This window comes from Anabrus simplex, chromosome 1 (assembly GCF_040414725.1).
Source record: "Anabrus simplex isolate iqAnaSimp1 chromosome 1, ASM4041472v1, whole genome shotgun sequence".
Classification (NCBI taxonomy): Eukaryota; Metazoa; Arthropoda; class Insecta; order Orthoptera; family Tettigoniidae; genus Anabrus; species Anabrus simplex.
In genome coordinates this window covers 688,510,291-688,533,049 of record NC_090265.1, presented here as the reverse complement: position 1 = coordinate 688,533,049, position 22,759 = coordinate 688,510,291, and the positions used below count along the sequence as shown (strand labels likewise).

The 22,759-nt window shown below is 38.4% G+C and overlaps 1 protein-coding gene across 1 annotated transcript in view; it reads left to right on the top strand.

Annotated features, from left to right (window-relative positions):
• Positions 1–22,759, top strand: part of Ostgamma (oligosaccharide transferase gamma subunit) — a 115,665-nt gene that overhangs the window by 58,077 nt on the left and 34,829 nt on the right. Inside the window, exons 3-4 of the mRNA XM_067135933.2 lie at positions 1,285–1,402; positions 21,444–21,584. Of these exons, the coding sequence (XP_066992034.2) occupies positions 1,285–1,402; positions 21,444–21,584 (259 nt within the window). The remainder of the gene's footprint in view (positions 1–1,284; positions 1,403–21,443; positions 21,585–22,759) is intronic.

Below are 22,759 nucleotides of genomic sequence, written 5' to 3'. Positions count from 1 at the left end.
TGGAATTATATAAACATTAATATTTCTTTGACTTCTTTTGTCTATGTCTAAGTTTGCTGGTTGAAGTACAGCCCAATTTTCTATTGACTTGGCATTTTTTCCTAGCATTATGATGCTGTATTGTTGGGTACTTTGGCTGAGGGAGAGAAGTGTCATTAGAAAGTTTTTCTACCAACTCACATGTTATCTCTTCAAGAGAATCAATATTACCCTTTAGTATGAAATTTTCAAATTTTTCAAACTCAACTGTGCATTTTCCGTTACAGCAGTAGTCTGCTCAGCTGGTCCAGACACCTCATTGTCCTATACTTTGATACAACATTATTTCTTTATATTTCAGTGTTTGTATTACTAACAGGGATGACAACCAATTTATAACTAGTTTTAGATCTACGATCATAACTGGTGTTATGAGATTCACTCACACGTCCTGATGTATTCTCCTCTCGCGTTTTACCATTCATTGAATTAACTGAATATATTTCTACTTTACCATCATTCATAACTCTAAAAATTAAAAACCACCTCAGAATAATACAGACAGGCATATCAATCGGTCACCACTGATATGCATTTAAAGTGCGGCCAGTATCCAGTATTCGGGAAATAGTAGGTTCGAACCCCACTGTCAGCAGCCCTGAAAATGGTTTTCCATGGTTTCCCATTTTCACACCAGGAAAATGCTGGGACTGTACCTTAATTAAGGCCACGGCCGCTTCCTTCCCACTCCTAGTCCTGCCCTGTCCCATCGTCGCCGTAAGGCCTATCTGTGTCGGTGCAACGTAAAACGACTAGCAGAGATATGCATTTAGGGCAGCCACCCAGGGCAGATTCCCTATCAGTTGTTTACCTAGCCTTTTCTTAAATAATTGAAAAGCATGTGGAAATTTATTGAACATCTCCCTTGGTAAATTATTTCAATCCCTAACTCCTCTTCCTATAAATAATTATTTGCCCCAATTTGTCCTCTTGAATTCCAATTTTATCCTCATATTGTGATATTTTCTACTTTCAAAAACACCACTCAAACTTATTTGTCTACTAATGTCATTTCACACCATCTCTCCATTGAAAGCTCCAAATAAAAAGCATAATATAGCAAACCTCCATTATGTATTTAATATGAAGTACCAATCCAGTTCTCTAAATATCTCTTAATGTTTCCTAATATATTAACTGAAGCACTGCTCTCAAGCTATCGAAATCAGTAGAATATATATATAAATATATAAAATGAATATAAAACTAGAATTAAGACCTTTTATTGATTTTTCTCTCTTTCAGGCATGCACATGATGAGTTCCAGATAGTGGCCAACTCCTTTCGATACTCCCAAGCGTACTCCAATAAGCTCTTCTTTGCTATTGTTGATTTTGATGAAGGACCTGATGTATTCCAAATGGTAAGCATTTTGTGCTGTTATCTCTTATTATAAACTTATTTTCTGTATTATTCCATATAAATTGGAGAACATTAAGTTACATTGAAAGGTATCAATTTTCTGTTGCCTAACAATTTTACATTAAGTTTTTCTTGTACGTGGTCAAGAAAACATACACAGTAAAACCTCATTAATTTGAAGTCGTTGGGTCGCAAAAATTGGACTTCGAATTACTTGATTTTGAATTAACTGCCAACTCGTAATTCAGAAATGCCAACCCTTGCGGCGTCACAACATATTCTAAGACCCGGTACTGCATGCAATTAACCTTGATTCACAGTTTAAGCCTTTCAAATGCCGTGGAAAAACTATTTCCAAAATGTATCCAACAAGGTGCATTCACAGTATTTAAATAATGCACTCAGTGACAAACATAACCTCTCGCAATGAAATAATAAAAAAGAAAACATGATTCAAAGACAAAGAGAAATCTCTACTGGCTCCCCTGTGCAAGTGCTTTATAGACTGGATTACTGTACTTTATGCATTTTAGATGCCTTGTACTTGCACGGAAAGTACCCGGTACCCTTGAAACATCTTCGCTTGTCGAACTTATCTATGACGACAGGAGGAAGTCTCTCACCTCCGTCTGTATTACAACACAGTACAGTGACTCCCTACTTGTACGATTTCCCGCCATGGCCCTTCTCTCGTAATTCAGAAATGCCAGCTCTTGCCGTGTCGCCCATTAATGAATGCAGTTGCCTTGATTCTCAGTTTAAATCTTTCGAATGCCATGGAAAATATTATTTCCAAAATGTATCCAACAAGGTGTATTTACATTATTCAAATAATGCACTTGGATAAAATAATGTAAACATAACCTCACACAATGAAAGGAAAAAAACATGATTCAAAGATGAGGACAAATTATGCTGGTTCCCCTGTGCAGATGCTTTATCTCTTGGATTACTATACTGTTTGTATTTTTAGATGCTTTGTACTTGCACGAAAAGTGCCCGGAAATCTCCCTTCCATGTGCATTGCAGCACCATACAGTCACCCCTACCCTTGTAGTACGATTTTCCGGCTGGCACTTTTCTTCTTTAAAAGCATAAGTCCGTTTGGGCTCTGTATTAAAACAAACAATGCAGTTTCAATGGCATTGACAATATTGTTTGGTGCATATGAATTGATTATATGAGCCATGCTTTTTCACCAACTTTCGGCATCGCCAATGTTTGCGGATTCTGCTCCTCCGCACACTGCCTGCTACGTGATATTGTTGCATTCCTTAAAATGCCAAATACAATTTCACTTGAACTTATCAAATATGAAGCATGCTCTAGACACACCAAAATGACTGAAAGTGCGAAAAGCTACCCCTGCACATTCCGGTAGACGCATTCTTTCATGGCGCAGAGAAATTTTTAATTAAAAGTCTGAATTTTGGTAATAGGACATTGTTCTCCGAATTACGAATTATCCGTATTTCAAAATAAACAATTTAATGGCCTGACCGAATATTGGCGGGAAATAGCCGGGGAGTTAGAAAACTTTCTTCTTTAGCATGCCATTCCACTGGTTCATACATTTTCTGATACAGCTGGTACATAACACACTGGTTCCTCATAGTATTCCATTTATTCACTCCCTAATCTAATGCGCTGTTTTGAATGAGCAGTGGGCATACTTAAGGCAGAGGCTCACTTAGTAGAGTAGTAGTATGACCTGGTCTAGAATTACAATTGGGGCTATTTCAAATTATAGCACTGCAATTCACTAAATAACTCAAAATTCAACCCTAAAAAGAGCCGTTTCCTAAGAAAAGCTTCTTTCTCTTAATGTTTATTAAATTTTACACTCATTTTAGTCCAAATTAGCAGTGAAGAGGGGGTTTCTTCTCTGGCTTGGAGGAAAAAATTTGCCTCCAAGTCAGATAGATTTTTCTGCCACCAGTGCAGTGAATTTATACTTTCCAACTCATTGGGTACTCCTAGGAAACAGATTAGTAAAATGGCATAGTTTTTGCCCTGGGAGTCGCCACTATTCAACCCCCCGCCGAAGAAAGACTAAGAGTGTTCACGGCTCACAGCTGTCTGCGGTCTGGAACTTTGGGCTGTTAGATCAGCAGCGTAATACTGTTCGTTAAAAAGTGTTAAAATGTGTGGTTTTTCATTTGATCAAGTATTTCATATGAAAGCATTGCTTTTAAATGCACCATTCCTAATTACATCATTGTAATGTATGTTCATTTCAGTTGGGAAAACCACTAAGACAGTCTTTTTGAGGATGTGTAAAAAGGCAGGTGGAGAGTGCATGTCTACCATTATAATGAAAGCTCCCCAATCTGATTGTGACTGATGGTATGCAAGCGGGTCTACCATTACAGTGAAAATTCCCTAACTCAGTCTTCATATGAGAAAAGATGTTTGGTGACTTCCCCCTTGCGTTTCTAGGATAACGTTAAGAGCTATGCAATTTCATACAATCTTGCTCACAATGTGTACACTACCTAACCTAGAATTCTGTATACAATGTAGAATTCCGTAGCGAAGCACGGGTACATCAGATAGTATTTCCTAAGGTGACCAAATAAAACGAAAAATTCCAAAAGCAAAATTTGCTTTTCTCTTCTCTTCTAAACATAAATCGGTATCTCTTCACATTTTCTCTAAAATTGTGTTGTACGAGGGTAGCTACCTCATCATCATCATCATCATCATCATCATCATTTCCCTTTATCCAGCTGTAGCTGGGTAGGGGCAAATATGGTTCCTCTCCATTTTCTTCGGTTTTTCCACCACTCCTCCTCCAACACTGTGTCCCAGTCCAGGTTTCTTCCTATAATACTGCGTTGGATTGTGTCCGTCCATCTCAATCGTGGTCGACCACGGCCTCTCCTTTCCTTGCATTTGCATTTCCATCACCTTTTTTGGTATTCTTTCATCACTCATTCGCTTTACGTGCCCAAACCATCTTAGTCGGCTCTTCTCAATTCTATCATTCATTTTTTCCACTCCAATTTCTTCCCGGATTTTCTCATTCCTTATTTTGTCTCTTCTACTCTTCTGTAACATACTCCTCAAGAACTTCATTTCGGCTGCCTGTATTCGACTCTCATCCTCCTTTTTCTGCCCCATAAGTAGTTACGGGTACGTAATACATCTTGTACATAGTTTCCTTTGCTTCCATTGGTACATCTTTGTCTCATAACATGTTTCTTACACTATGATGGAAACAGCTTCCAGCTTGAATCCTCTTAATTTCAGCATCCAATCGGGCATTCTCCATAAATTCACTCCCCAGGTATTTAAATGTTTCCACTACTTCCAGGGGCTTGTCTGCAAGTCTAATTTGACCTTTCCCTTCTTTCTCCCCTGTAGTCATAACAAGGGTTTTACTCTTCTCTACACTTATTTTCAACCCACATTCTTCTATTTTCCCATTCACCACATCCAACTGTTCTTGAACCTTCCTGTCGTCTTCTCCCCTCTTCGGAGCAGCCCTACCCAGGGAGTGGCGCCCCTGCCTATGTGAGTCCCAGAGCACACTGACCCGGTGTGTAACATCTGGTTTGGGTCCCAGCTCAGAGTTACGAGTGAAGACCTCAATGGCATCTACGGCGGAGAAAGTGGACTTCGGTACGGTGGAGATGGCGGAAGGGGCAAACCCGTAGCGTCTGTACTCCAGAGGAGCGGCTACGAAAGGCGTCTGGTTCCATGTTAGGGGCGGCCTAATTTTGAACCTGGCAGTAGGTATAAAATGCCTTTGGGTGTGGCGAGCCCATTGTAACAATAGCCTATATGGACGAAGCAGATATGGTGCCTCGGAAAAGGTTAGGGCGTCCCCTGCTAAAAGCGACGCGCAGCTCTTCAGGTGCTGGGGGAGCTGTGAGAAATGGGCAACCAGCACCAAACTTCATCAAGATTGCAACAGCAAATGTCCTGACACTGACAGGAAAGACCGAGGAACTGGTTGGGGTAGCTACATCTGAAGGCAAATTATGATTTTTCAGAAAGAAAGACCATTGTAGCCAACAAAACCCATTGCAAACCTTGCATTAAACCTTCGAATGCCAAATTAAAACAGCACCCTATTAGGAATGTCCGTCATCCAATGTAATGGGGTAAACCAACACCACCTAGATAATAAGGCCTCACAGCAGTGCTTTGACGTCACGCTAAGGTGGCGATCGCAGTCCAAAGAAACGCAAAGCATGGTTACACACAAACATGATTTTAATACTTTTAGCTTGTGGGATAACTTATTTACCAACAAATAAAGTTTAAATTTTAAAGAACATTGAATTATATTGCCATTATTACCATATCTTAGTGACTGTCATTAAAGATGAACAACACATTGAAAACACGGCAGCATTTTACAATGTTAACTTACTCCAGGCTGACTTACTAACACACAGAATTGAAATTCACAAACGTATTTCAGTTTAAATAGGCACTGAATAGACAGTAAATGATGTTAAAATAAAAAGAGAACGCATAAAATTAGTTTAGGCCTAACATGTAGACTATACTACAAAAATATGATACACTAACTTAACATTTATTTACAGACTTCCATTCTGCGAAAATAACAAATGTTCTTAACTTGTATCATCTTTTGTGCATGTAATGACTTTTTTTTTTTTTTTTTTGAATTAAAGTAAGTTTATAATGGTAGTAAATTTAGAATGACACTGAGTTAATAATATTAAAGAAGAGGAGCATAACATTCACCTGGTCTGTAGGTAGGCCTATGTCCAAATTATAACACATTAGCATTAAAGTTAATAAGATATACATCATCATATATCAAGCATGCTAGTAATTCAAAAAGACATCAATATTTTTGCCTATTACACAAGTACTATACATAGCTATTTTGAGAAAATCACAGACTTTCTTGAATTTGTACAATGTTTTATGGATTCATTAGTTTTGTTCCTGCAGTAGTTATTTATTCGAATAGTTGTACACTTCCAAATAATGTAATAATACAAATATTCTGAAGTGTGCTCCCTACATTCATTCCTATAGTCTATACATTCATCAGCTGGGAGAACAATTTGCATGGTCACATCAGTTACATACTTCTTATGGTTATTTAAGCTAAGAAATTTTCTCTCACTTTCTGCCCCAACATCTTTTTTATGATGACGTATGTGTATGTCACTAAGTGTACACCTGTTTCTGGAGGATATTTCAAATTTCCCCTATTGAGGTTGTCAATAACATTATGATGACTATTTCTAATAGTAACATCTTTCAAAACCAAGAAATCTGCATAGTAATTACAATTTAATTTCTTGAGAAGAGGCTGCTATGTATGTTAAAACATTTGCAACACCAGATGTGCTGTCAAGATCTGAGTCTGTTACATTGAGCTCACCTGTAAATGTTTGAAATGAGGAAACTGAACAATAATGATGATCTAACAGTATACAATATCTTCATCAACAATATCATTTACAACAATTTTCCTATTAGAAATGGGCAGTTCGGTTGAATTCAAGATTCTGATTTTTTTCTCAATTTCAAACTCCTGTCTATCAGAAACATGGTTTTATGCCACCTGCAAGGTGCCTGTGTTCACCAAATCGTGCCTCCAATGCATCTGTCTGACACTTTCCAGGAAGAAAATATGACCATTTCACTACTTCAGAACAAAACTCTGTTAGCTGTTTAATTATTATTGAAAAACGCGCACATGCCGTGCAGAATACCATTACATTACATTTACATTACATACACATTACTTTTCTTTGCTATAAGCTACGATGGATTTCTGTCTATTCCTGCATTTTACAATATAGTACCTATCACAGAATTCCAAGCACAACTCACACACACATTCGTCATTTGGTTCGTGAAATAATTTGTTGCAGCACACCTTGTGGTGGAAACCATGGATCGCCAATCTCGTCGTCACGTGTTGCATATCATGATTAGCTTCCATCCAGGTGCTGTCTTGCATAGCAGATGTTAAGGCAGCGAGTTGTTTGAATAAGAGCCCTGTGTGTTTGACTAGACAGTTTGCCACATTTCGGACCTAGATTATCCCAGTGATCTAACCACTGTACAAACTTCATTAAAAAACCCTTCCATTCATCGCCAGGTTTGTTGGTGAGAGGGCCATTTTTATTGGTGAAAACTTTGGGTCGAATCATAGATAGATTCCCTGATTGGCTGTTTGAGTGTTTCTCAATTTCCGGCCTTTGGCTGTTCGGTAGTAGCGGGGCTCTGTTCCGCGTCGTTGGTTTTCATACATCTTAACAATCAGACGTACCTTGTAAGGTGGTCCACTCAGCGGCTCCAGTCATCCCAGGGTAAGCATGTTTTCTTTTCTCAAACGTTAAATTAATATGTAAATTAATTTGTTCGGAGTTTACCTTAAGACCCTTGTTTTCTCCGTTTTGGTTTTGTAATGTCTTAGTTCGTCAGCTAGGCATATCCTTTGTTTTGGAGGCAAATCCTTTTATTAACCTTTTGTGTAAATGTAAATTTTAATTTTTTTCATTCGGGTTGCCTCCAGTAATGCAGTAATGCACCTGTTCAGCTATGCGTCCCTCGCTGATGTGTATTAGGAGAGGACTGCACCTCTAAAGGCCTCTGTGCTAAATTCAAATTTCTGTTGTTGCTTTCTTTGTAAACTCTTTTCTATTTGCCTTGTAAGATGGTTGTAATTATGTCATATCCCCTGTTAAATTTTCCTTGTAAATTTCATCGTCGAAGTTATGCTCACCTTCTTAAACGTAATTGTGTTGATATTTGATTTTCTGAAGAACCACCGATAGGAACCTCGTGGTTCGATTTAACCTTTTTCTTAATTGATAATGTTATCCTTTTAATTTGTGTTTTATACCATGTTAAAATTCTTTATTGTGAGTAAACCAGACTAAAGGGGTAATGCTCTCACGTTTCTTTCCCTACAATGTCACGTAAGATCTCGTCCTCTGTAGGGTTTCCCGGTCTGCTTCCCATACATCCTTTCTCTAGTTGTCATGTTGGTAACCCTGCATAGCCATGTGTATGTTGTTGAAATTTAAAGTGTTTTTCCTGGTGTATCATCGGCTGTTCCTTCAGGTTTGTTATTTTTGGATTATTACATCATTACTTCTTTTATATGTACCTCTTCTCTTCTGTAAAAGTGGGGGTTACAAAATCTGACACCTTTGAAAGGGGTCTACATTAACAATATGCCACCAGGTAGTGATTACTTTTACAAATTCAGCTGTGCCCTCATATGATGTTAAATTGTGTTTTTCTCCTACAACTAGTAAATCATTTACTATATGTCGTAATCTATAATTTTCATTTCCGTATTGACAATTGCACAATTAAAAATAGGAGAGGATTTCCACCAATCAATACTTATTTATTGTATATATTAAATTACAGGACCGGTTTCGACCTCATATTCAAGGTCATCTTCAGCTGAACCATACATACATATTTATATAATGAAGCTTTGATTAAGATTGTGGTGTTGAAGGAATGCCATATGATGATGATGTACATTTAGTAACATACAAATGGGGCACGTCTTAGCGTGAACTGGCGTATATGTCATTCTGTACAATATTGCAACTGTATGTCTAAAATGTTGAAGGTCTTAAAACTAGTGTATAAAACACGTCTTTTCCTAAACTAACTTATATATATATGTACAAGATAAAAACAATATATAAAAACACTTCATGCATATGAACATTCGTTCTTGCTTGGTGGTCAATACATCGACTAACTTCCGTATTTAAGTCTTATTCACAGTTGTGCACTTCAGCTGCTATTCTTAGAGTTTGTAAAATTGCATGGATAAAAGTTTTGTCTTCCTGTGCGTATGTGAGATAAAACACTTTCAATTTAAAATAGGTGCCAAATGTATGGATGAAATTCAAGTAAAATATGTTCAGCTCTGCTGTGTGTGTTGCCCTTTTATTAGAACCAATTCATGTTGTCTTTTTGGCGTCCGTAAATTTGGATGACATTGGTTTCAAAGTAGTGGCTCCTTTCCCATTTGTAGCTGTGCAATGATGTTATGTTTATTGTTGTTGGTGTAGCTGAGTTGTGTTTGACGTGCGAGCTTGTAATGTATACAAGCTCGCACGTCAAACACAACTCAGCTACACCAACAACAATAAACATAACATCATTGCACAGCTACAAATGGGAAAGGAGCCACTACTTTGAAACCAATGTCATCCAAATTTACGGACGCCAAAAAGACAACATGAATTGGTTCTAATAAAAGGGCAACACACACAGCAGAGCTGAACATATTTTACTTGAATTTCATCCATACATTTGGCACCTATTTTAAATTGAAAGTGTTTTATCTCACATACGCACAGGAAGACAAAACTTTTATCCATGCAATTTTACAAACTCTAAGAATAGCAGCTGAAGTGCACAACTGTGAATAAGACTTAAATACGGAAGTTAGTCGATGTATTGACCACCAAGCAAGAACGAATGTTCATATGCATGAAGTGTTTTTATATATTGTTTTTATCTTGTACATATATATATAAGTTAGTTTAGGAAAAGACGTGTTTTATACACTAGTTTTAAGACCTTCAACATTTTAGACATACAGTTGCAATATTGTACAGAATGACATATACGCCAGTTCACGCTAAGACGTGCCCCATTTGTATGTTACTAAATGTACATCATCATCATATGGCATTCCTTCAACACCACAATCTTAATCAAAGCTTCATTATATAAATATGTATGTATGGTTCAGCTGAAGATGACCTTGAATATGAGGTCGAAACCGGTCCTGTAATTTAATATATACAATAAATAAGTATTGATTGGTGGAAATCCTCTCCTATTTTTAATCATTTACTATATGGTCGTTAAACAACTGACACACACATTTCACATTTTGTCTTTCAAAACTTAAAGGCCATAGAACTTTGTACCCATACTTTACAAGGTAATTTCCTTCGACCTCAAACAAGTCCCTTATAGCTTTAAAAGATGCAACTTTAACTTTAGAAAAATCATCAAATTCAGGATACACAAATTCCAAACCATTAGTTTTCTGGTTGAGCCAATTATTTCTGATGCATTTAAAGAAATGCACAGTGTCAATGAGATAAAAAAGAGACTTGTTATGATTTCCAGGATTACAGTACTCAGTTTTAAGTTGGGGTGGATTTGAAAATTTTGACATTGCTTTGGTGTTGAAAACATTATTATCAGTCACAACAGCCAGAACATTAAATCCCAAAGATTCCAAACCAAAAATAACCTTTGACATGATACTGTGTAAATCATCACCTGTTAACTTGGACACAGGGAGAATATGAACTACTTCCTTCTTTGATGATAAAATGCTCTGGATCATAAATACATGTGCTGATGTAGCAACATTGGTAGTGTTAGCACATGAGCCTACAATGTTCCCTCCCTTGAAGTCCATGTATGGTTTAATGTGAATTTCATCTACCATCACTGTTACAAATTTGTCATTCTGTTGAAAACCTTGAACTTTCTGTTTTATGTATTCCAGAAAGTATGTAGGGTTCTGTTCTAATATTGGGCTACCATTCAGATTGGAACATACTATTTTCAAAGTATTAACATGTGGCAAAATTAAATTACTTCTATGTCCCATAAATTTGTAAGCATGAGGAGAAATCAGTTGGAAGATTGAACAAATAACAAGAAAATCATTATCATACTCCCTTTTATTTTTAGGAACTGAGGGAAGTTTTAACTGTGATTTTATTAAATTAAACATGGGGTCATCTTCTTCAGTGTTCAGTTCATCCACTAGGCCTAGAATTAACTTATTTGTTGTATCTTTCTGTACACTGTTACACTCATTACCTGTAATGTAGCTATAGAATTTTGTAACTAAGGAATGTACTTCATTTGTGTTGGTAATTTTGTTTACATTAGAAAATTTACACTGCAATAAAACCCCTTTAGAATACACTTTTGAGGTCATGTCCTCTTCAATTATTATATATGCTATGCATTGTGGTTGCTTTAATGTATCCATGTACAGAAAAATTACTTGCATTTCCTTCACCACAGTACACCAACCATCAGGTAACATCAACATGTTTATTTTACTTTTCAGCTGTGTTCGATTGTGGACTGAAATTCTGTCTGCGTATGAGGCATGACTGTTGATACTATCTTCAGTCACTCTGTTTATTGATTGTCTCTATTCTACTCCTCTTTTTGTCCGATTCTTCTCTTGAACTGGCAGAATGTGAAGTTAAATATGATGGACAGTTGGGAAAGATACAGGGGACTGCATTCTCTGACAGTCGTGGTCTTGGAAGAGGAGCAGTTAAAGTTTTTCTTATCATTGAATCAGTAGCTGTTACTTCCCACAAAACATCACTGGCTTTGAAATGTCTGTGGCATACCTATAAAATAAGATACCACTGTGTGCCAACTTCATGCATTCACAGATTGAATAGGCCTACATATATAGGTATGTAGTTTAATGTGTATTATACATCTTATTTGAGTAATAACATAGGCCTATGTGCATTATGATTATGTAAGAATGTAAAAGTAACAGTTACCACTGAGTAATTAGTAACTCGGTAATCTTGTCTTGGAATTGCACGTAACCATCTCTGCTGCATAACCTCATCTTCCGGGAACTTAAACACATGCACTTTGTTATCATTATTGTAATTCCCTTTGCAGTTGGGCACACAACACTTTAGCACCATTGTACACAACGATTCACAACTGGTACAATTAAAAGAATTTAAAAAATTCTACATAATTGCACCGACACATGGCCACACACATTGCTTTCTTAACACTGAGAAGGTTCAAGCTTGCCTCCCAGTGCTGACATCACGGTAGACATCCGGAGCAGTTGTGAGGCCTTACACCTAGGTGGTGTTGGGTAAACTGCCCCAACAGTTGAAATCGGTATGTGAAATGTACAGTTTTAACCTGTATTTACGTTCCCGGCTTTTACGTTTTCCCGTCTTTTCCAACATTTTTTGTTGGTCCCCTGAGATTTCCTATGCTCACAATGTATTAAAATCCTCAAATTTACGTTTGCGACATTTTATGTTTCCCGCCATTTACGCCACAACAGGCCGTTCGAGAGGGGAAAATTCAAGGTAAAATGGCATCACAACTAACCTAAAATGCTTTCAGTAACCATGGCATGATGACCAAATCAAACAACCATGGTCTATAACTCTTAGAACTCTCAGTATTGAACTTCCGCTTAACCAACGCAGCACTTCTTTGATATCAGGCGTTTTCCACAACGTCTTAAACCTTATTTTCAAATCTGACAACGAGTTGAATTAACTCTAAATCTCACATACACACAAACTTTCCGCCATAATCCTACGACTTTTGAATGCAAGTAAACAAACACCCAATAGAAATAAAAAACATGTATATTACCGCACATACCTATCTCGGTAATGGCAAAATGCATAGCCCAACAAAACCACAAAGGAGGAGATATCGGGTGTTTGCTTTATTGCTAAGTACAGTATAAGCCACAAGAAGGAGACGTTATCAAGTGATTCAGTGTTTGTTTTGCCCGAGTTTGTTATTTCACGGTTATTGTTTTACACTAGTCTTGTGTTTGTTGAAGTTGTTAAAATTATTGTTGCTGATTCATCACATTTATTTTTGTTATTTGTTACGTTTTATGTTCTTATGTGAGTCGAGTGGTCAAAGCGAATTGCCGCAATTTCCTTTCCCGTCGTGTGTATTTGTTAACCCTTCTTTGTATTACTTTATTGTTTTCCTGCTAATAATGGAAAGAAAGAAGGAAGGAAAAACTTTCACTATGGATGAGAAAGTTCGAATATTATAAAAGGTTGATTCATACCGCCGAACACATGTTTCATTGGCACGTGAAGTGAAGTTTCCTGTATCCATGCTGAACACAGTTGTGAAAGACAGAGGAAGCATTACATCAAGTGCTTCGGAATGCGGACCAAACTCCAAGAAAAGGAATTATGAGTCATACTGCAAATACAAGAAAATGGAAAAAATTGTAAAAAGTTGGTTTGAAGCTTCAAGAGCCGCAGGCATTCCAATTGATGGTGTGCTCTTAAGGGAAAAGGCGCTTCAAGTGGCAAACGTTCTTGGCATTGAAAATTTCACTGTGTCCAGTGGCTGGGTCAACTGATTTAGGAAAAGGTATAACCTAACCTATAAAACTGTTTGTGGGGAATCTAATGCAGTTAGTGATGAAACTGTGGAAGAATGGATTGATGAAAGATTACAGGTGCTGACCAAGGAATACGAACCCAGAAACATTTTTAACCTAGATGGAACTGGACTGTTTTTCAGTGTGTTGTCCACCAAGTCTTTGGCATTCAAAGGAGATAAATGCCATGGTGGGAAAAACAGTAAGATGTGGCTCACAGTGATGTTGGGAGCCAATGCTGATGGCTCTAAGAAGCTCCACCACTATGTGATAGGGAAATCCTAAAAATCATTGTTTCTTCAAGAAGGTGCGATCATTGCCTACGATGCCAACCATAAAGCTTGGATGACCTCAGATATTTTCCGACAGCAGTTAATTGTTCTGGATTCAAACATCGGTGCGCAAAATAGGAAGATCCTTCTTTTAATCGACCGTTGTCCTGCATATCCCGTGGATGTTAATTTGGGGAATGTGCAGTTAGAATTTCTTCCTGCTAACTGCACAAGCAAGCTACAACCTATGGATTTAGTGGTTATTCACTCCTTTAAGTCACTTTATAGGAAGAACCTGGTGCAGCGAATTTTATTCCTTATGGATGCTGGAAAGGGACCATCATCATTTAAAGTTTCAATCCTGGGTGCGCTTCACTTCATTGTGAAGTCTTGGAAAGCCGTGATGCAGACTATCATCTCAAATTGATTCTTGAAAGCAGGATTTTTCAAGAATCATTCCGAATCTCAGTTGACAGAAGAAGAAGAAGAAGAAGACGGCCTGCTGCCTGATGTGTGGAGAATGTTGCAGTCAGACTGCACTACTGAAAATTTTCTTTGGGTAGATGATTCTGTGATCACTGCAGAGGAAAGAAGTGTGGAGGAGTTGGTTGCTGAGCAAACAGCAGCCGAGTCTCCCACCACTGACAGTGATGAAGCAGAGGAAGACAGTGAGGTGATGCCTACTTGTGCTGATGCAAGTGCAGCAGTGGATGTTTTACGCAGGTATCTGTCATTTGTAGAGGATTGGGGGGGAATACAATTATCATAATAGAGGTCATAAGGTCATAAGAAATAAGAAGTGTAAACAAGAGATAGATTCTGGACTGTTTTGGTAGCAAGCAGTGATTGTGTAGTTTTCCATCTGGAATAAATTTGTGTTAATGTTGTAAATACAGGTACAATAGTAGCAATTAAAATGTTTCATTCAGAGAAAATACTGCATCTTAGATAATTCTATAGCCATTCTAAGAAAGTATCTACTGTATATTAAAATAATATATTACACTAATTTTTAACCACCTACTGGTAACCTTCTCCTGGGCAAAGGATGAGCAGAAATATGAAGGCAGTGTAGTTAACAGTTAATACACTACAATAATTAACTTACATGGACCTTTATTTGAGGGAAGTACAGTAAATCGACTGAGATTGAAATACTCTATAAATTAGTAATTGCATTTGTGTAACATAAACCTCCTTTTCCAGAGTATTTTTATATACACCTGTACAAGTTGTTTCCCACGATTTACACTTTCCCCCTTTTACACCATCATTCCTTGGTCCCTTGAAAAGTGTAAAAGAGGGGTAATACTGTAATTACAAAATTGACATGAATATGTTAATGTATCTTAGGAATAAAAGTTACACTTCCCATGTTACATGTCATTTAATAGAATCATAGCAGGTATGAAATTTCCTTATGAATCACAGAAAGGAACTGGCCACTCTGGCTCAGGCACACCTATGCAGAGGTTCGGACCTGCCTTGGGGCAGAATACACCCTTACCTTACCTTATTAATCATAGTTAGTGTAGTTGGGAGGTGTACTTCAATGTCTATGGATCTGCTATGTCTGTGGATGAATACCGGAGTGGTTTTTCCCAACTGTATGTAAAGTTTATCCCGTAGACTTGTTGATTGTAACAGAAGGCTGAATTTAGAAGAAATTACCAAATACATTCTTGGCATAAAACATGTTCTTTCCGTCAGAATTTCTGCATGAACATAACATCGTTGCATTCTACGGAGTAAGTGTTAATGCATGTTATCATGAATATGTGACAGCAGTTTTTGAACTCAAATAACTTTATTGAGCAAAATAATCTTGGCACTTCTTTTTCTTCTTCTCCTTTTCTTCATGGGGCCGCTAAATATTAGTTCCTAATTAGCGTCGACCTCTAAGATCTTTTGCTACCATGTTTTTCCTTCATTCCCACCTAGATGTACCTGCCTGCTTCACAAAGCTGCAGGTTGTTCTTATTGGGTCTTCTTGGATTTTTTCTCTCTCTTCACCTGGTAGTCATAGAGTGGAGAGTCTGATTCTACCCAGCGCCTCACATTCGAAAAGTATGTGTTCAGCTGATTCCTCTGCTTCATTGCATTTCCTTCATATAGTGTCTCTTATTACTCCAATTCTATGTAGGTGTTTGTTTCAGATGGCAGTTTCCTGTCAACAGTCCTACTACGCATCTTATCCCCCTGTGGGTGGGGGCGGTAGAATAACACCCACGGTATTCTGCCTGTCATAAGAGGCTACTAAAAGGGGCTCCGGGGGCTCTGAACTTTGGAGCGTGGGTTGGCGACCACGGGGCCCTCAGCTGAGTCCTCACATTGCTTCCACTTGTGCCAGGCTCCTCACTTTAATCTATCCTATCCGACCCCCCTTGGTCAACTCTTGTTCTTTTCCGACCTCGAAGCTATTAGGTTTGCGAGGGCTAGGGAGTCTTTCATTTTCACGCCCTTCATGGCCCTTGTCTTTCTTTGGCTGATACCTTCATTTTTCGAAGTGTCGGACCCCTTCCATTTTTTCTCTCTGATTTGTGTTATATAGTGGATGGTTTTCCAGTTGTAGTTCTTCTTAAAACAATAATCACCACCACCACCACCTACATATCTTATATTTTCTCTGCTGAGTTTCAACAGTTCTTTAGTATGCTTCTTGTTTGGTCCTTATATCAGTTCCTTTGCAAGCCTGCATCCTGGAGTATGTTTTCAGTTCTCCATTTGTTTCTTTTGTACCCATTTTGCTATGTAGTGTCGGGGTTGTCCATAGGAAATTCCACATACAGGTTTTGGGTGTACAAAATGTGTTTCTGTCCCTTTCCTGGCCAGATTATGTGACTTTTCATTTCCTTCTATACCTGTATGCTCTGGTAACCATATTATTTTGACAATGTTGTACTTTGAGAGCTTCAGGAGAAGTGAATGGCAATACCAGACAATTCCGGATATTATCCGGACTGCTTCTAGTGCCTTAATGGTCACTTGGCTGTCCGTAGAAATGAAAATGTTCTTATTCTTATAGTTCATTTTCATATTTTCTTCAAGAAATGTTGTGATAGCTATCACTTCAGCTTGAAAGACTGTAGTGTGTCTGCCCAGGCTCATCTGGATTGAGCCATCAGTCCACAACACTATATCTTCTTTTTCAGTATTCCATTTGTTGATATCCCAGTCTTCTCCTTTTTTTATTATCTGGGTCTCAAACGGTTTTTCAAAGTTGTACATTGGTATCATATGATCAGAAGGCATGTGTAGAACTTCCTCTGTTATTACTCTGTTAATTTTACATTGTCCTAGATTGGGTCTTTGTGCATTCCAGCACTCTGATTGTCCCAATCTATATGAACTCATTCTAGCCTGTCCTTTTATGAAATTGCATAGTGATGGGAGGTCTAATAAAGTATTTGAGGCTTCTGTTGGCATAGTTCTCAGAGCCCCAGTTATGGCTATGTATGCCATTCTCTGTAGGCTATCCAATCTACTGCTGACTTTTCCTTGTCTTACTTTCTGTCACCAGATGATTGCAGAATAGGCCATCAACGGTCTAATGATCATTGTGTATAGCCACATTACCATTGATGGTCTTAGGCCCCATGTCTTCCCGATGGCTCTTTTATATGCATGCAGCAAGTTCTTGGCCTGGGTTATGTTCCTTTTTATATATGGATACAAGTTAGATTTTTATCTAACACTACACCTAGCTGCACTACCTGTTCTTCCAGGTATATATCTTGTCGAAATATATTCGGTGATCTCGTTCCCTCTAATTTTCTCCTTCTTGTGAAAGGGACCAGAGTTATCTTGTTCAGGTTGACTGATAGTTGTTCTTCCCGACAACAGTTCTCCACAAGGTTTTTGTGATCTTTGCTTGAGGTCCTGGATAACACTCATCACCTTACCTTGTACCACAGTCACTAGGTCATCTGTGTATTTTTGTGTATAAAACCCTGTTTGTTGAGCATAGCTATGATTTTGTTCACCGCGAGGTTCCACAGCAGAGGCGAAAGAACTCGTCCCTGAGCACAGCCTCAGGTGGCCTTAACCATCAGCGTTTCTTCAAACAGGGTTGCTTTTATCTTCCTTCCGTCTAACATGGATTTAATCCAATTGAAGACGGTTTTACTCTCCTTGCTCTTTTCCAGTGCTTTGATCATAGTCATGGGTTGTATTGCTGAAGGCTCCTTCTATATCTAGAAATGCCGCCAGTGCAATTTCTTTATATTCTAGGCTTTCCTATAATTTACAAACACACTGGTGGAGTGCTACTTCAGTGGATCTGCCAGGTCTATATGCAAACTGTATTTCATGTAACGTTGAGTTCAGTTGCACCTTTCTCCTGATATATTTATCCAGAATTTAGTCCATTGCTTTCAGCATGGAGGAGGTTAAACATAATGGTCTGTATGCTTTGGCTTGGGCATAATTTGCCCTTCCAGGCTTAGGTATGAATACTGCTTTAGTTTCAGACCATGATTTTGGCACATGCCCTAAAGCTAGACTAGCTTTGAAAAGGTCCGCCAGGGCATTGACGAGTATCTCCCGTCCTTCCTGTAGGAATATCGGAAATATCTCATCTGGCCCCGGAGCCTTTATAGGATGAAACGTGTCGATTGCCCATTTTACATGGTTATGTTTTATTATTCTGTTGGCCCAGTTCCAGCCTGCTCTTCGAGCTCTGGTCTCTGTTCCAACCGTTTCTTCTTCTGAGATCTCCTCCGCGTCAGGAAAGTGACACGTCATTAGTATCTCCAGCATGTACCTCCCCGCCTGAGAAAATGACCCATCTGGTTTCTCCAGTGTCCCCACTTGATTTATATGGGTTGCTTTCAGAACCTTCTGGAGCCTTGCTGTTTCAGAGTGTGATTCCACTTTCTCACTTTCTCACAGAACAGTCTTCAAGATTTTCTTTTTGCTTTCCGTATCTCTAGGTTATACTCGGTGAGTTTCCTATGATATACGTCCTACACACCCGTTCTAGATGATATTGTATACAACATCCTAACCTTTTTTTTGGCTAGTTTGTTGTTCCAACACACCTTACTTTTTTGGTGTTTTTCTTCTCTTTGAGAGGACAGTTGTCATTTAATGAGTTTATAATGGCCTCTTCTAATAGTTCCACTGGCTCATCCAATTCTTTCTGTCCTCTCACGTTAGTTGGAATTTTTACCGGGCGAGTTGGCCGTGCGCGTAGAGGCGCGCGGCTGTGAGCTTGCATCCGGGAGATAGTAGGTTCGAATCCCACTATCGGCAGCCCTGAAAATGGTTTTCCGTGGTTTCCCATTTTCACACCAGGCAAATGCTGGGGCTGTACCTTAATTAAGGCCACGGCCGCTTCCTTCCAACTCCTAGGCCTTCCCTATCCCATCGTCGCCATAAGACCTATCTGTGTCGGTGCGACGTAAAGCCCCTAGCAAAAAAAAAAGTTGGAATTTTTTGTACAGCCTTCCCTAGAACGTCTCTGTATCTATCCCAGTTAGTTCTTTTTGGGTCTCTGTACATCTCAATCCCACATAGTCTCGCATCTATTGCAAATTGGATGTGCTGGCGGTGTGCCAATGATGGTTCCTCCAGCACCTTCCAGCCTTTAATAAAATTTGCAATATGCGTAGTGCATCTTGGCACTTACAAGTACCATCAGGTCTGTATGTAAATGTCTCAAAACACATTTATGGTGCTGGCTTTCTGAGTCCTAGTTGGCAGATTCAATCCTGGCTCAGTCCAGTGGTATTTGAAGGTGCCCATATACATCAGGGCCATGTCGGTAGATTTACAGGTGCATAAAAGAACTCCTGTGGGACAAATTTCCAGCACCTCAATGTCTCCAAAAGCTGCAAAAGTAGTTAGTGGGACAGAAAACCAATAAAATTATTATCATTATTCATTAACCCCTCAACTGAGGTTGGCGTACAGAAGGGCATCTGGCCATAAGAAAATAAAGCCGTATAAATTCATCGTACATCATCCTCAACCCTGTAGTAAGATACAGGACTTATGGGTGGGCAAACAACATTATTATTATTATTATTATTATTATTATTATTATTATTATTATTATTATTATTATTATTATTATTATTATTATTATTATTATTATTATCTTGCTTTCAGGAGATCATAGGTTCAAATCACACTGTTGGTAACCCTGAAGGAGGTTTTCTGTGGTTTCCCATTTTCATTCCACCCTAATGCTGATGTATCTGTGTTATTTAGAGTAAACAAAACCTAAATAGCATTTAATAAATGCAAAGCATGAGTAGGTGGATTTCAGTTTGAAATATTCTGGAATGTATCAGTAACGACCTGTCAGTACCTTTGAATGCCAATCTATATTTTGTATCCTGAGATGGTAATTGTGTACTATAAAGGCAATAATATTGTACAGAACTAATCTCTGAACTCTTTTAACTACTGAGAAAAAATATGGCGGAAACTTAGCAGGCGATATGGACATTAATGTGCACCCGAACTGTGACTCTGTCATTTTTGGATCATATGGTGTTGTAATCAAGATACACAGTTGTGTTCAAACCTCCATGGAATAACAAACTAGGCTTGCACGATACACATGCTGTTTTCTAGCTACCATAGAAACTCCAGAAACGAGCGTCGTCAGACCTTGATACTGTAGGGAAAAGGTTGAAACAGAAAGCACGACTGAGATGGTTCGGACATGTAAAAAGAATGGGAAAGGAACGGGTAGCAAGAAGGGAATTGGAAAGAGGCCAGTTGGAAGACCGAGAAGAAGGTGGATGGATCAGATTTGGAAGGACATTAGAGAAGCTGGATTGGATGTGGCAGAAGTAATGGAGCAGGAAAAGTGGAAGGACAGAAAGGAGTGGAGGAGGCTTGTTAACCACACCCGGGCAACTGGAGTGGGACGATGATGATGATGATGATGATGATGATGAGTTCTAAATATTGTGCATGGTTATAATAGTTGAATATCAGTTCAGAACTCGGGTTGCATGTTTTTGACAACATTTATCAGCATATATGTTATGATTATGTTTCCATATGAGGACATTATTGCCGGGCTGAGTGGCTCAGACGGTTACGGCGCTGGCCTTCTGACCCCAACTTGGCAGGTTCGATCCTGGCTCAGTCCGGTGGTATTTGAAGGTGCTTAAATACGTCAGCTTCGTGTCGGTAGATTTACTGGCACGTAAAAGAACTCCTGCGGAACTAAATTCCGGCATCTCGGCGTCTCCGAAAACCATAAAAGAGTAGTTAGTGGGACGTAAAACAAATAACGTTATTATTATTATTATTATTATTATTATTATTATTATTATTATTATTATTATTATTATTATGAGGACATTATTTAATGCAGTAACTGCTGATTATATACAGTACCAATTAATAAGCTTCAGGCATCATCCATGCTTGGAATTACTGGGACTTACCACAGATCGCAGCTTGGGAAAATCAGAACTTCTCGAAATCCGCAATGTCAGTCTCGAGAGTCTCAAGCGAGGCCATTGCCCTACTATAAAGTTAAAAGTGCTTTTTGATGTCTTTTCAGTATTTGTGCTGTCAACTGTGCTTTATGTTATCCATCTCTTTCCTTTATTTGTTTCCTTCATCTAATACTCATATCATTTTCATTTCAGCTTAGGCTCAATACAGCCCCTGTGTTCATGCACTTTCCACCTAAAGGGAAACCAAAACAAAGTGATACCATGGATATTCAAAGGGTCGGCTTTGCAGCTGAAGCAATTTCCAAGTGGATTGGTGAAAGAACTGATGTGCAGGTAATTGTGTTTTAGATTCTGTATGTTGAGATTTAATTGCTCAACCTTACAGACTAAATTGCAGTGGAAAAATACTTCATTGTGTTTTATGCATAATAGACATTGTTGTCAACTTTCTTCATGTGCTATAGGTTGAAAAATAATAACCTTCATCTTTAGTTAAACACTGCTGAGAGTACAGGGTGTGTTGTGAGATATTATTTTCATGTCAAATCTTCTGTGCAAGTTTGATGGAGAATGTGTAGTCATCAGTAGTAGATATGAAGGATATTCTTTAACCCTCTTAGTCTGGAGGTAACGATATATCGGCACTCGCTGAAAGCTTGATCGAGTTCTAAATTTGTTCATTAGATGGCACAAGTGTGCCTAAAAACTAAGCTAGCCAGATGTCAGCCTTCATTTATTCGTAGAATTCTCATCATGTTTCTCATCAAGGACTGGCAGCCTTCAAGCATACCAACTGAAAAGACCTGAGAGCAGGAGGGTTAATCAGACCTCTCTATTTAAAGAATTTATTCTCGAAGAGAGTGCTGATTATTCAGATACCAGTTATTTAGGTTTAGAACTCATGGAACCCTGATGCAATTGTGATTGTTGTTTGAACATATCTAGCACTGCATCACAACTGAAGTAGTGTGTGACCACTTGTCACTCCCTCTGTTGATTAGTGGTAGGGTGCTGGAGCCGGATTTCTCCAGATCAGAAGAAAGTTGATTCAGCACTTAGTGTTGTACACTTTTTGCGTGTAAAATATTTTGGTTGAAACATTTGGTGTTTACCCAACTAAATTACTATCTGCTGTAGGTTGCTCAGAGGAAAGTTTACAAGATGGTCGGCATACCTGTCCTCATGAGTGGCTCTGAATGCTAAGCAAGGCAGATGAAGCAGTTTGCAAATGCGCACCACAGAAATTTGAATACTGCGATGTTCCAAGTATTAAATGAGCGGGTGTAAAGATCCTTCCACATTCCTTGTTTCACCCCCTTAATATTAGTATACCACTGTATAATAATCAAGTTATATGTGTGCATTCTATCCCTAAACTTAATGCCGAGTTTCAAGAAATTCAGTTTAGCCATTTTCCTGTGATGATGCCGCATTGAAACAATCATATAAAAATTCAGCCGAACTTAACTGTGTGCTTTTTTTATACCTATTCTGAGATGAAAAGGTAT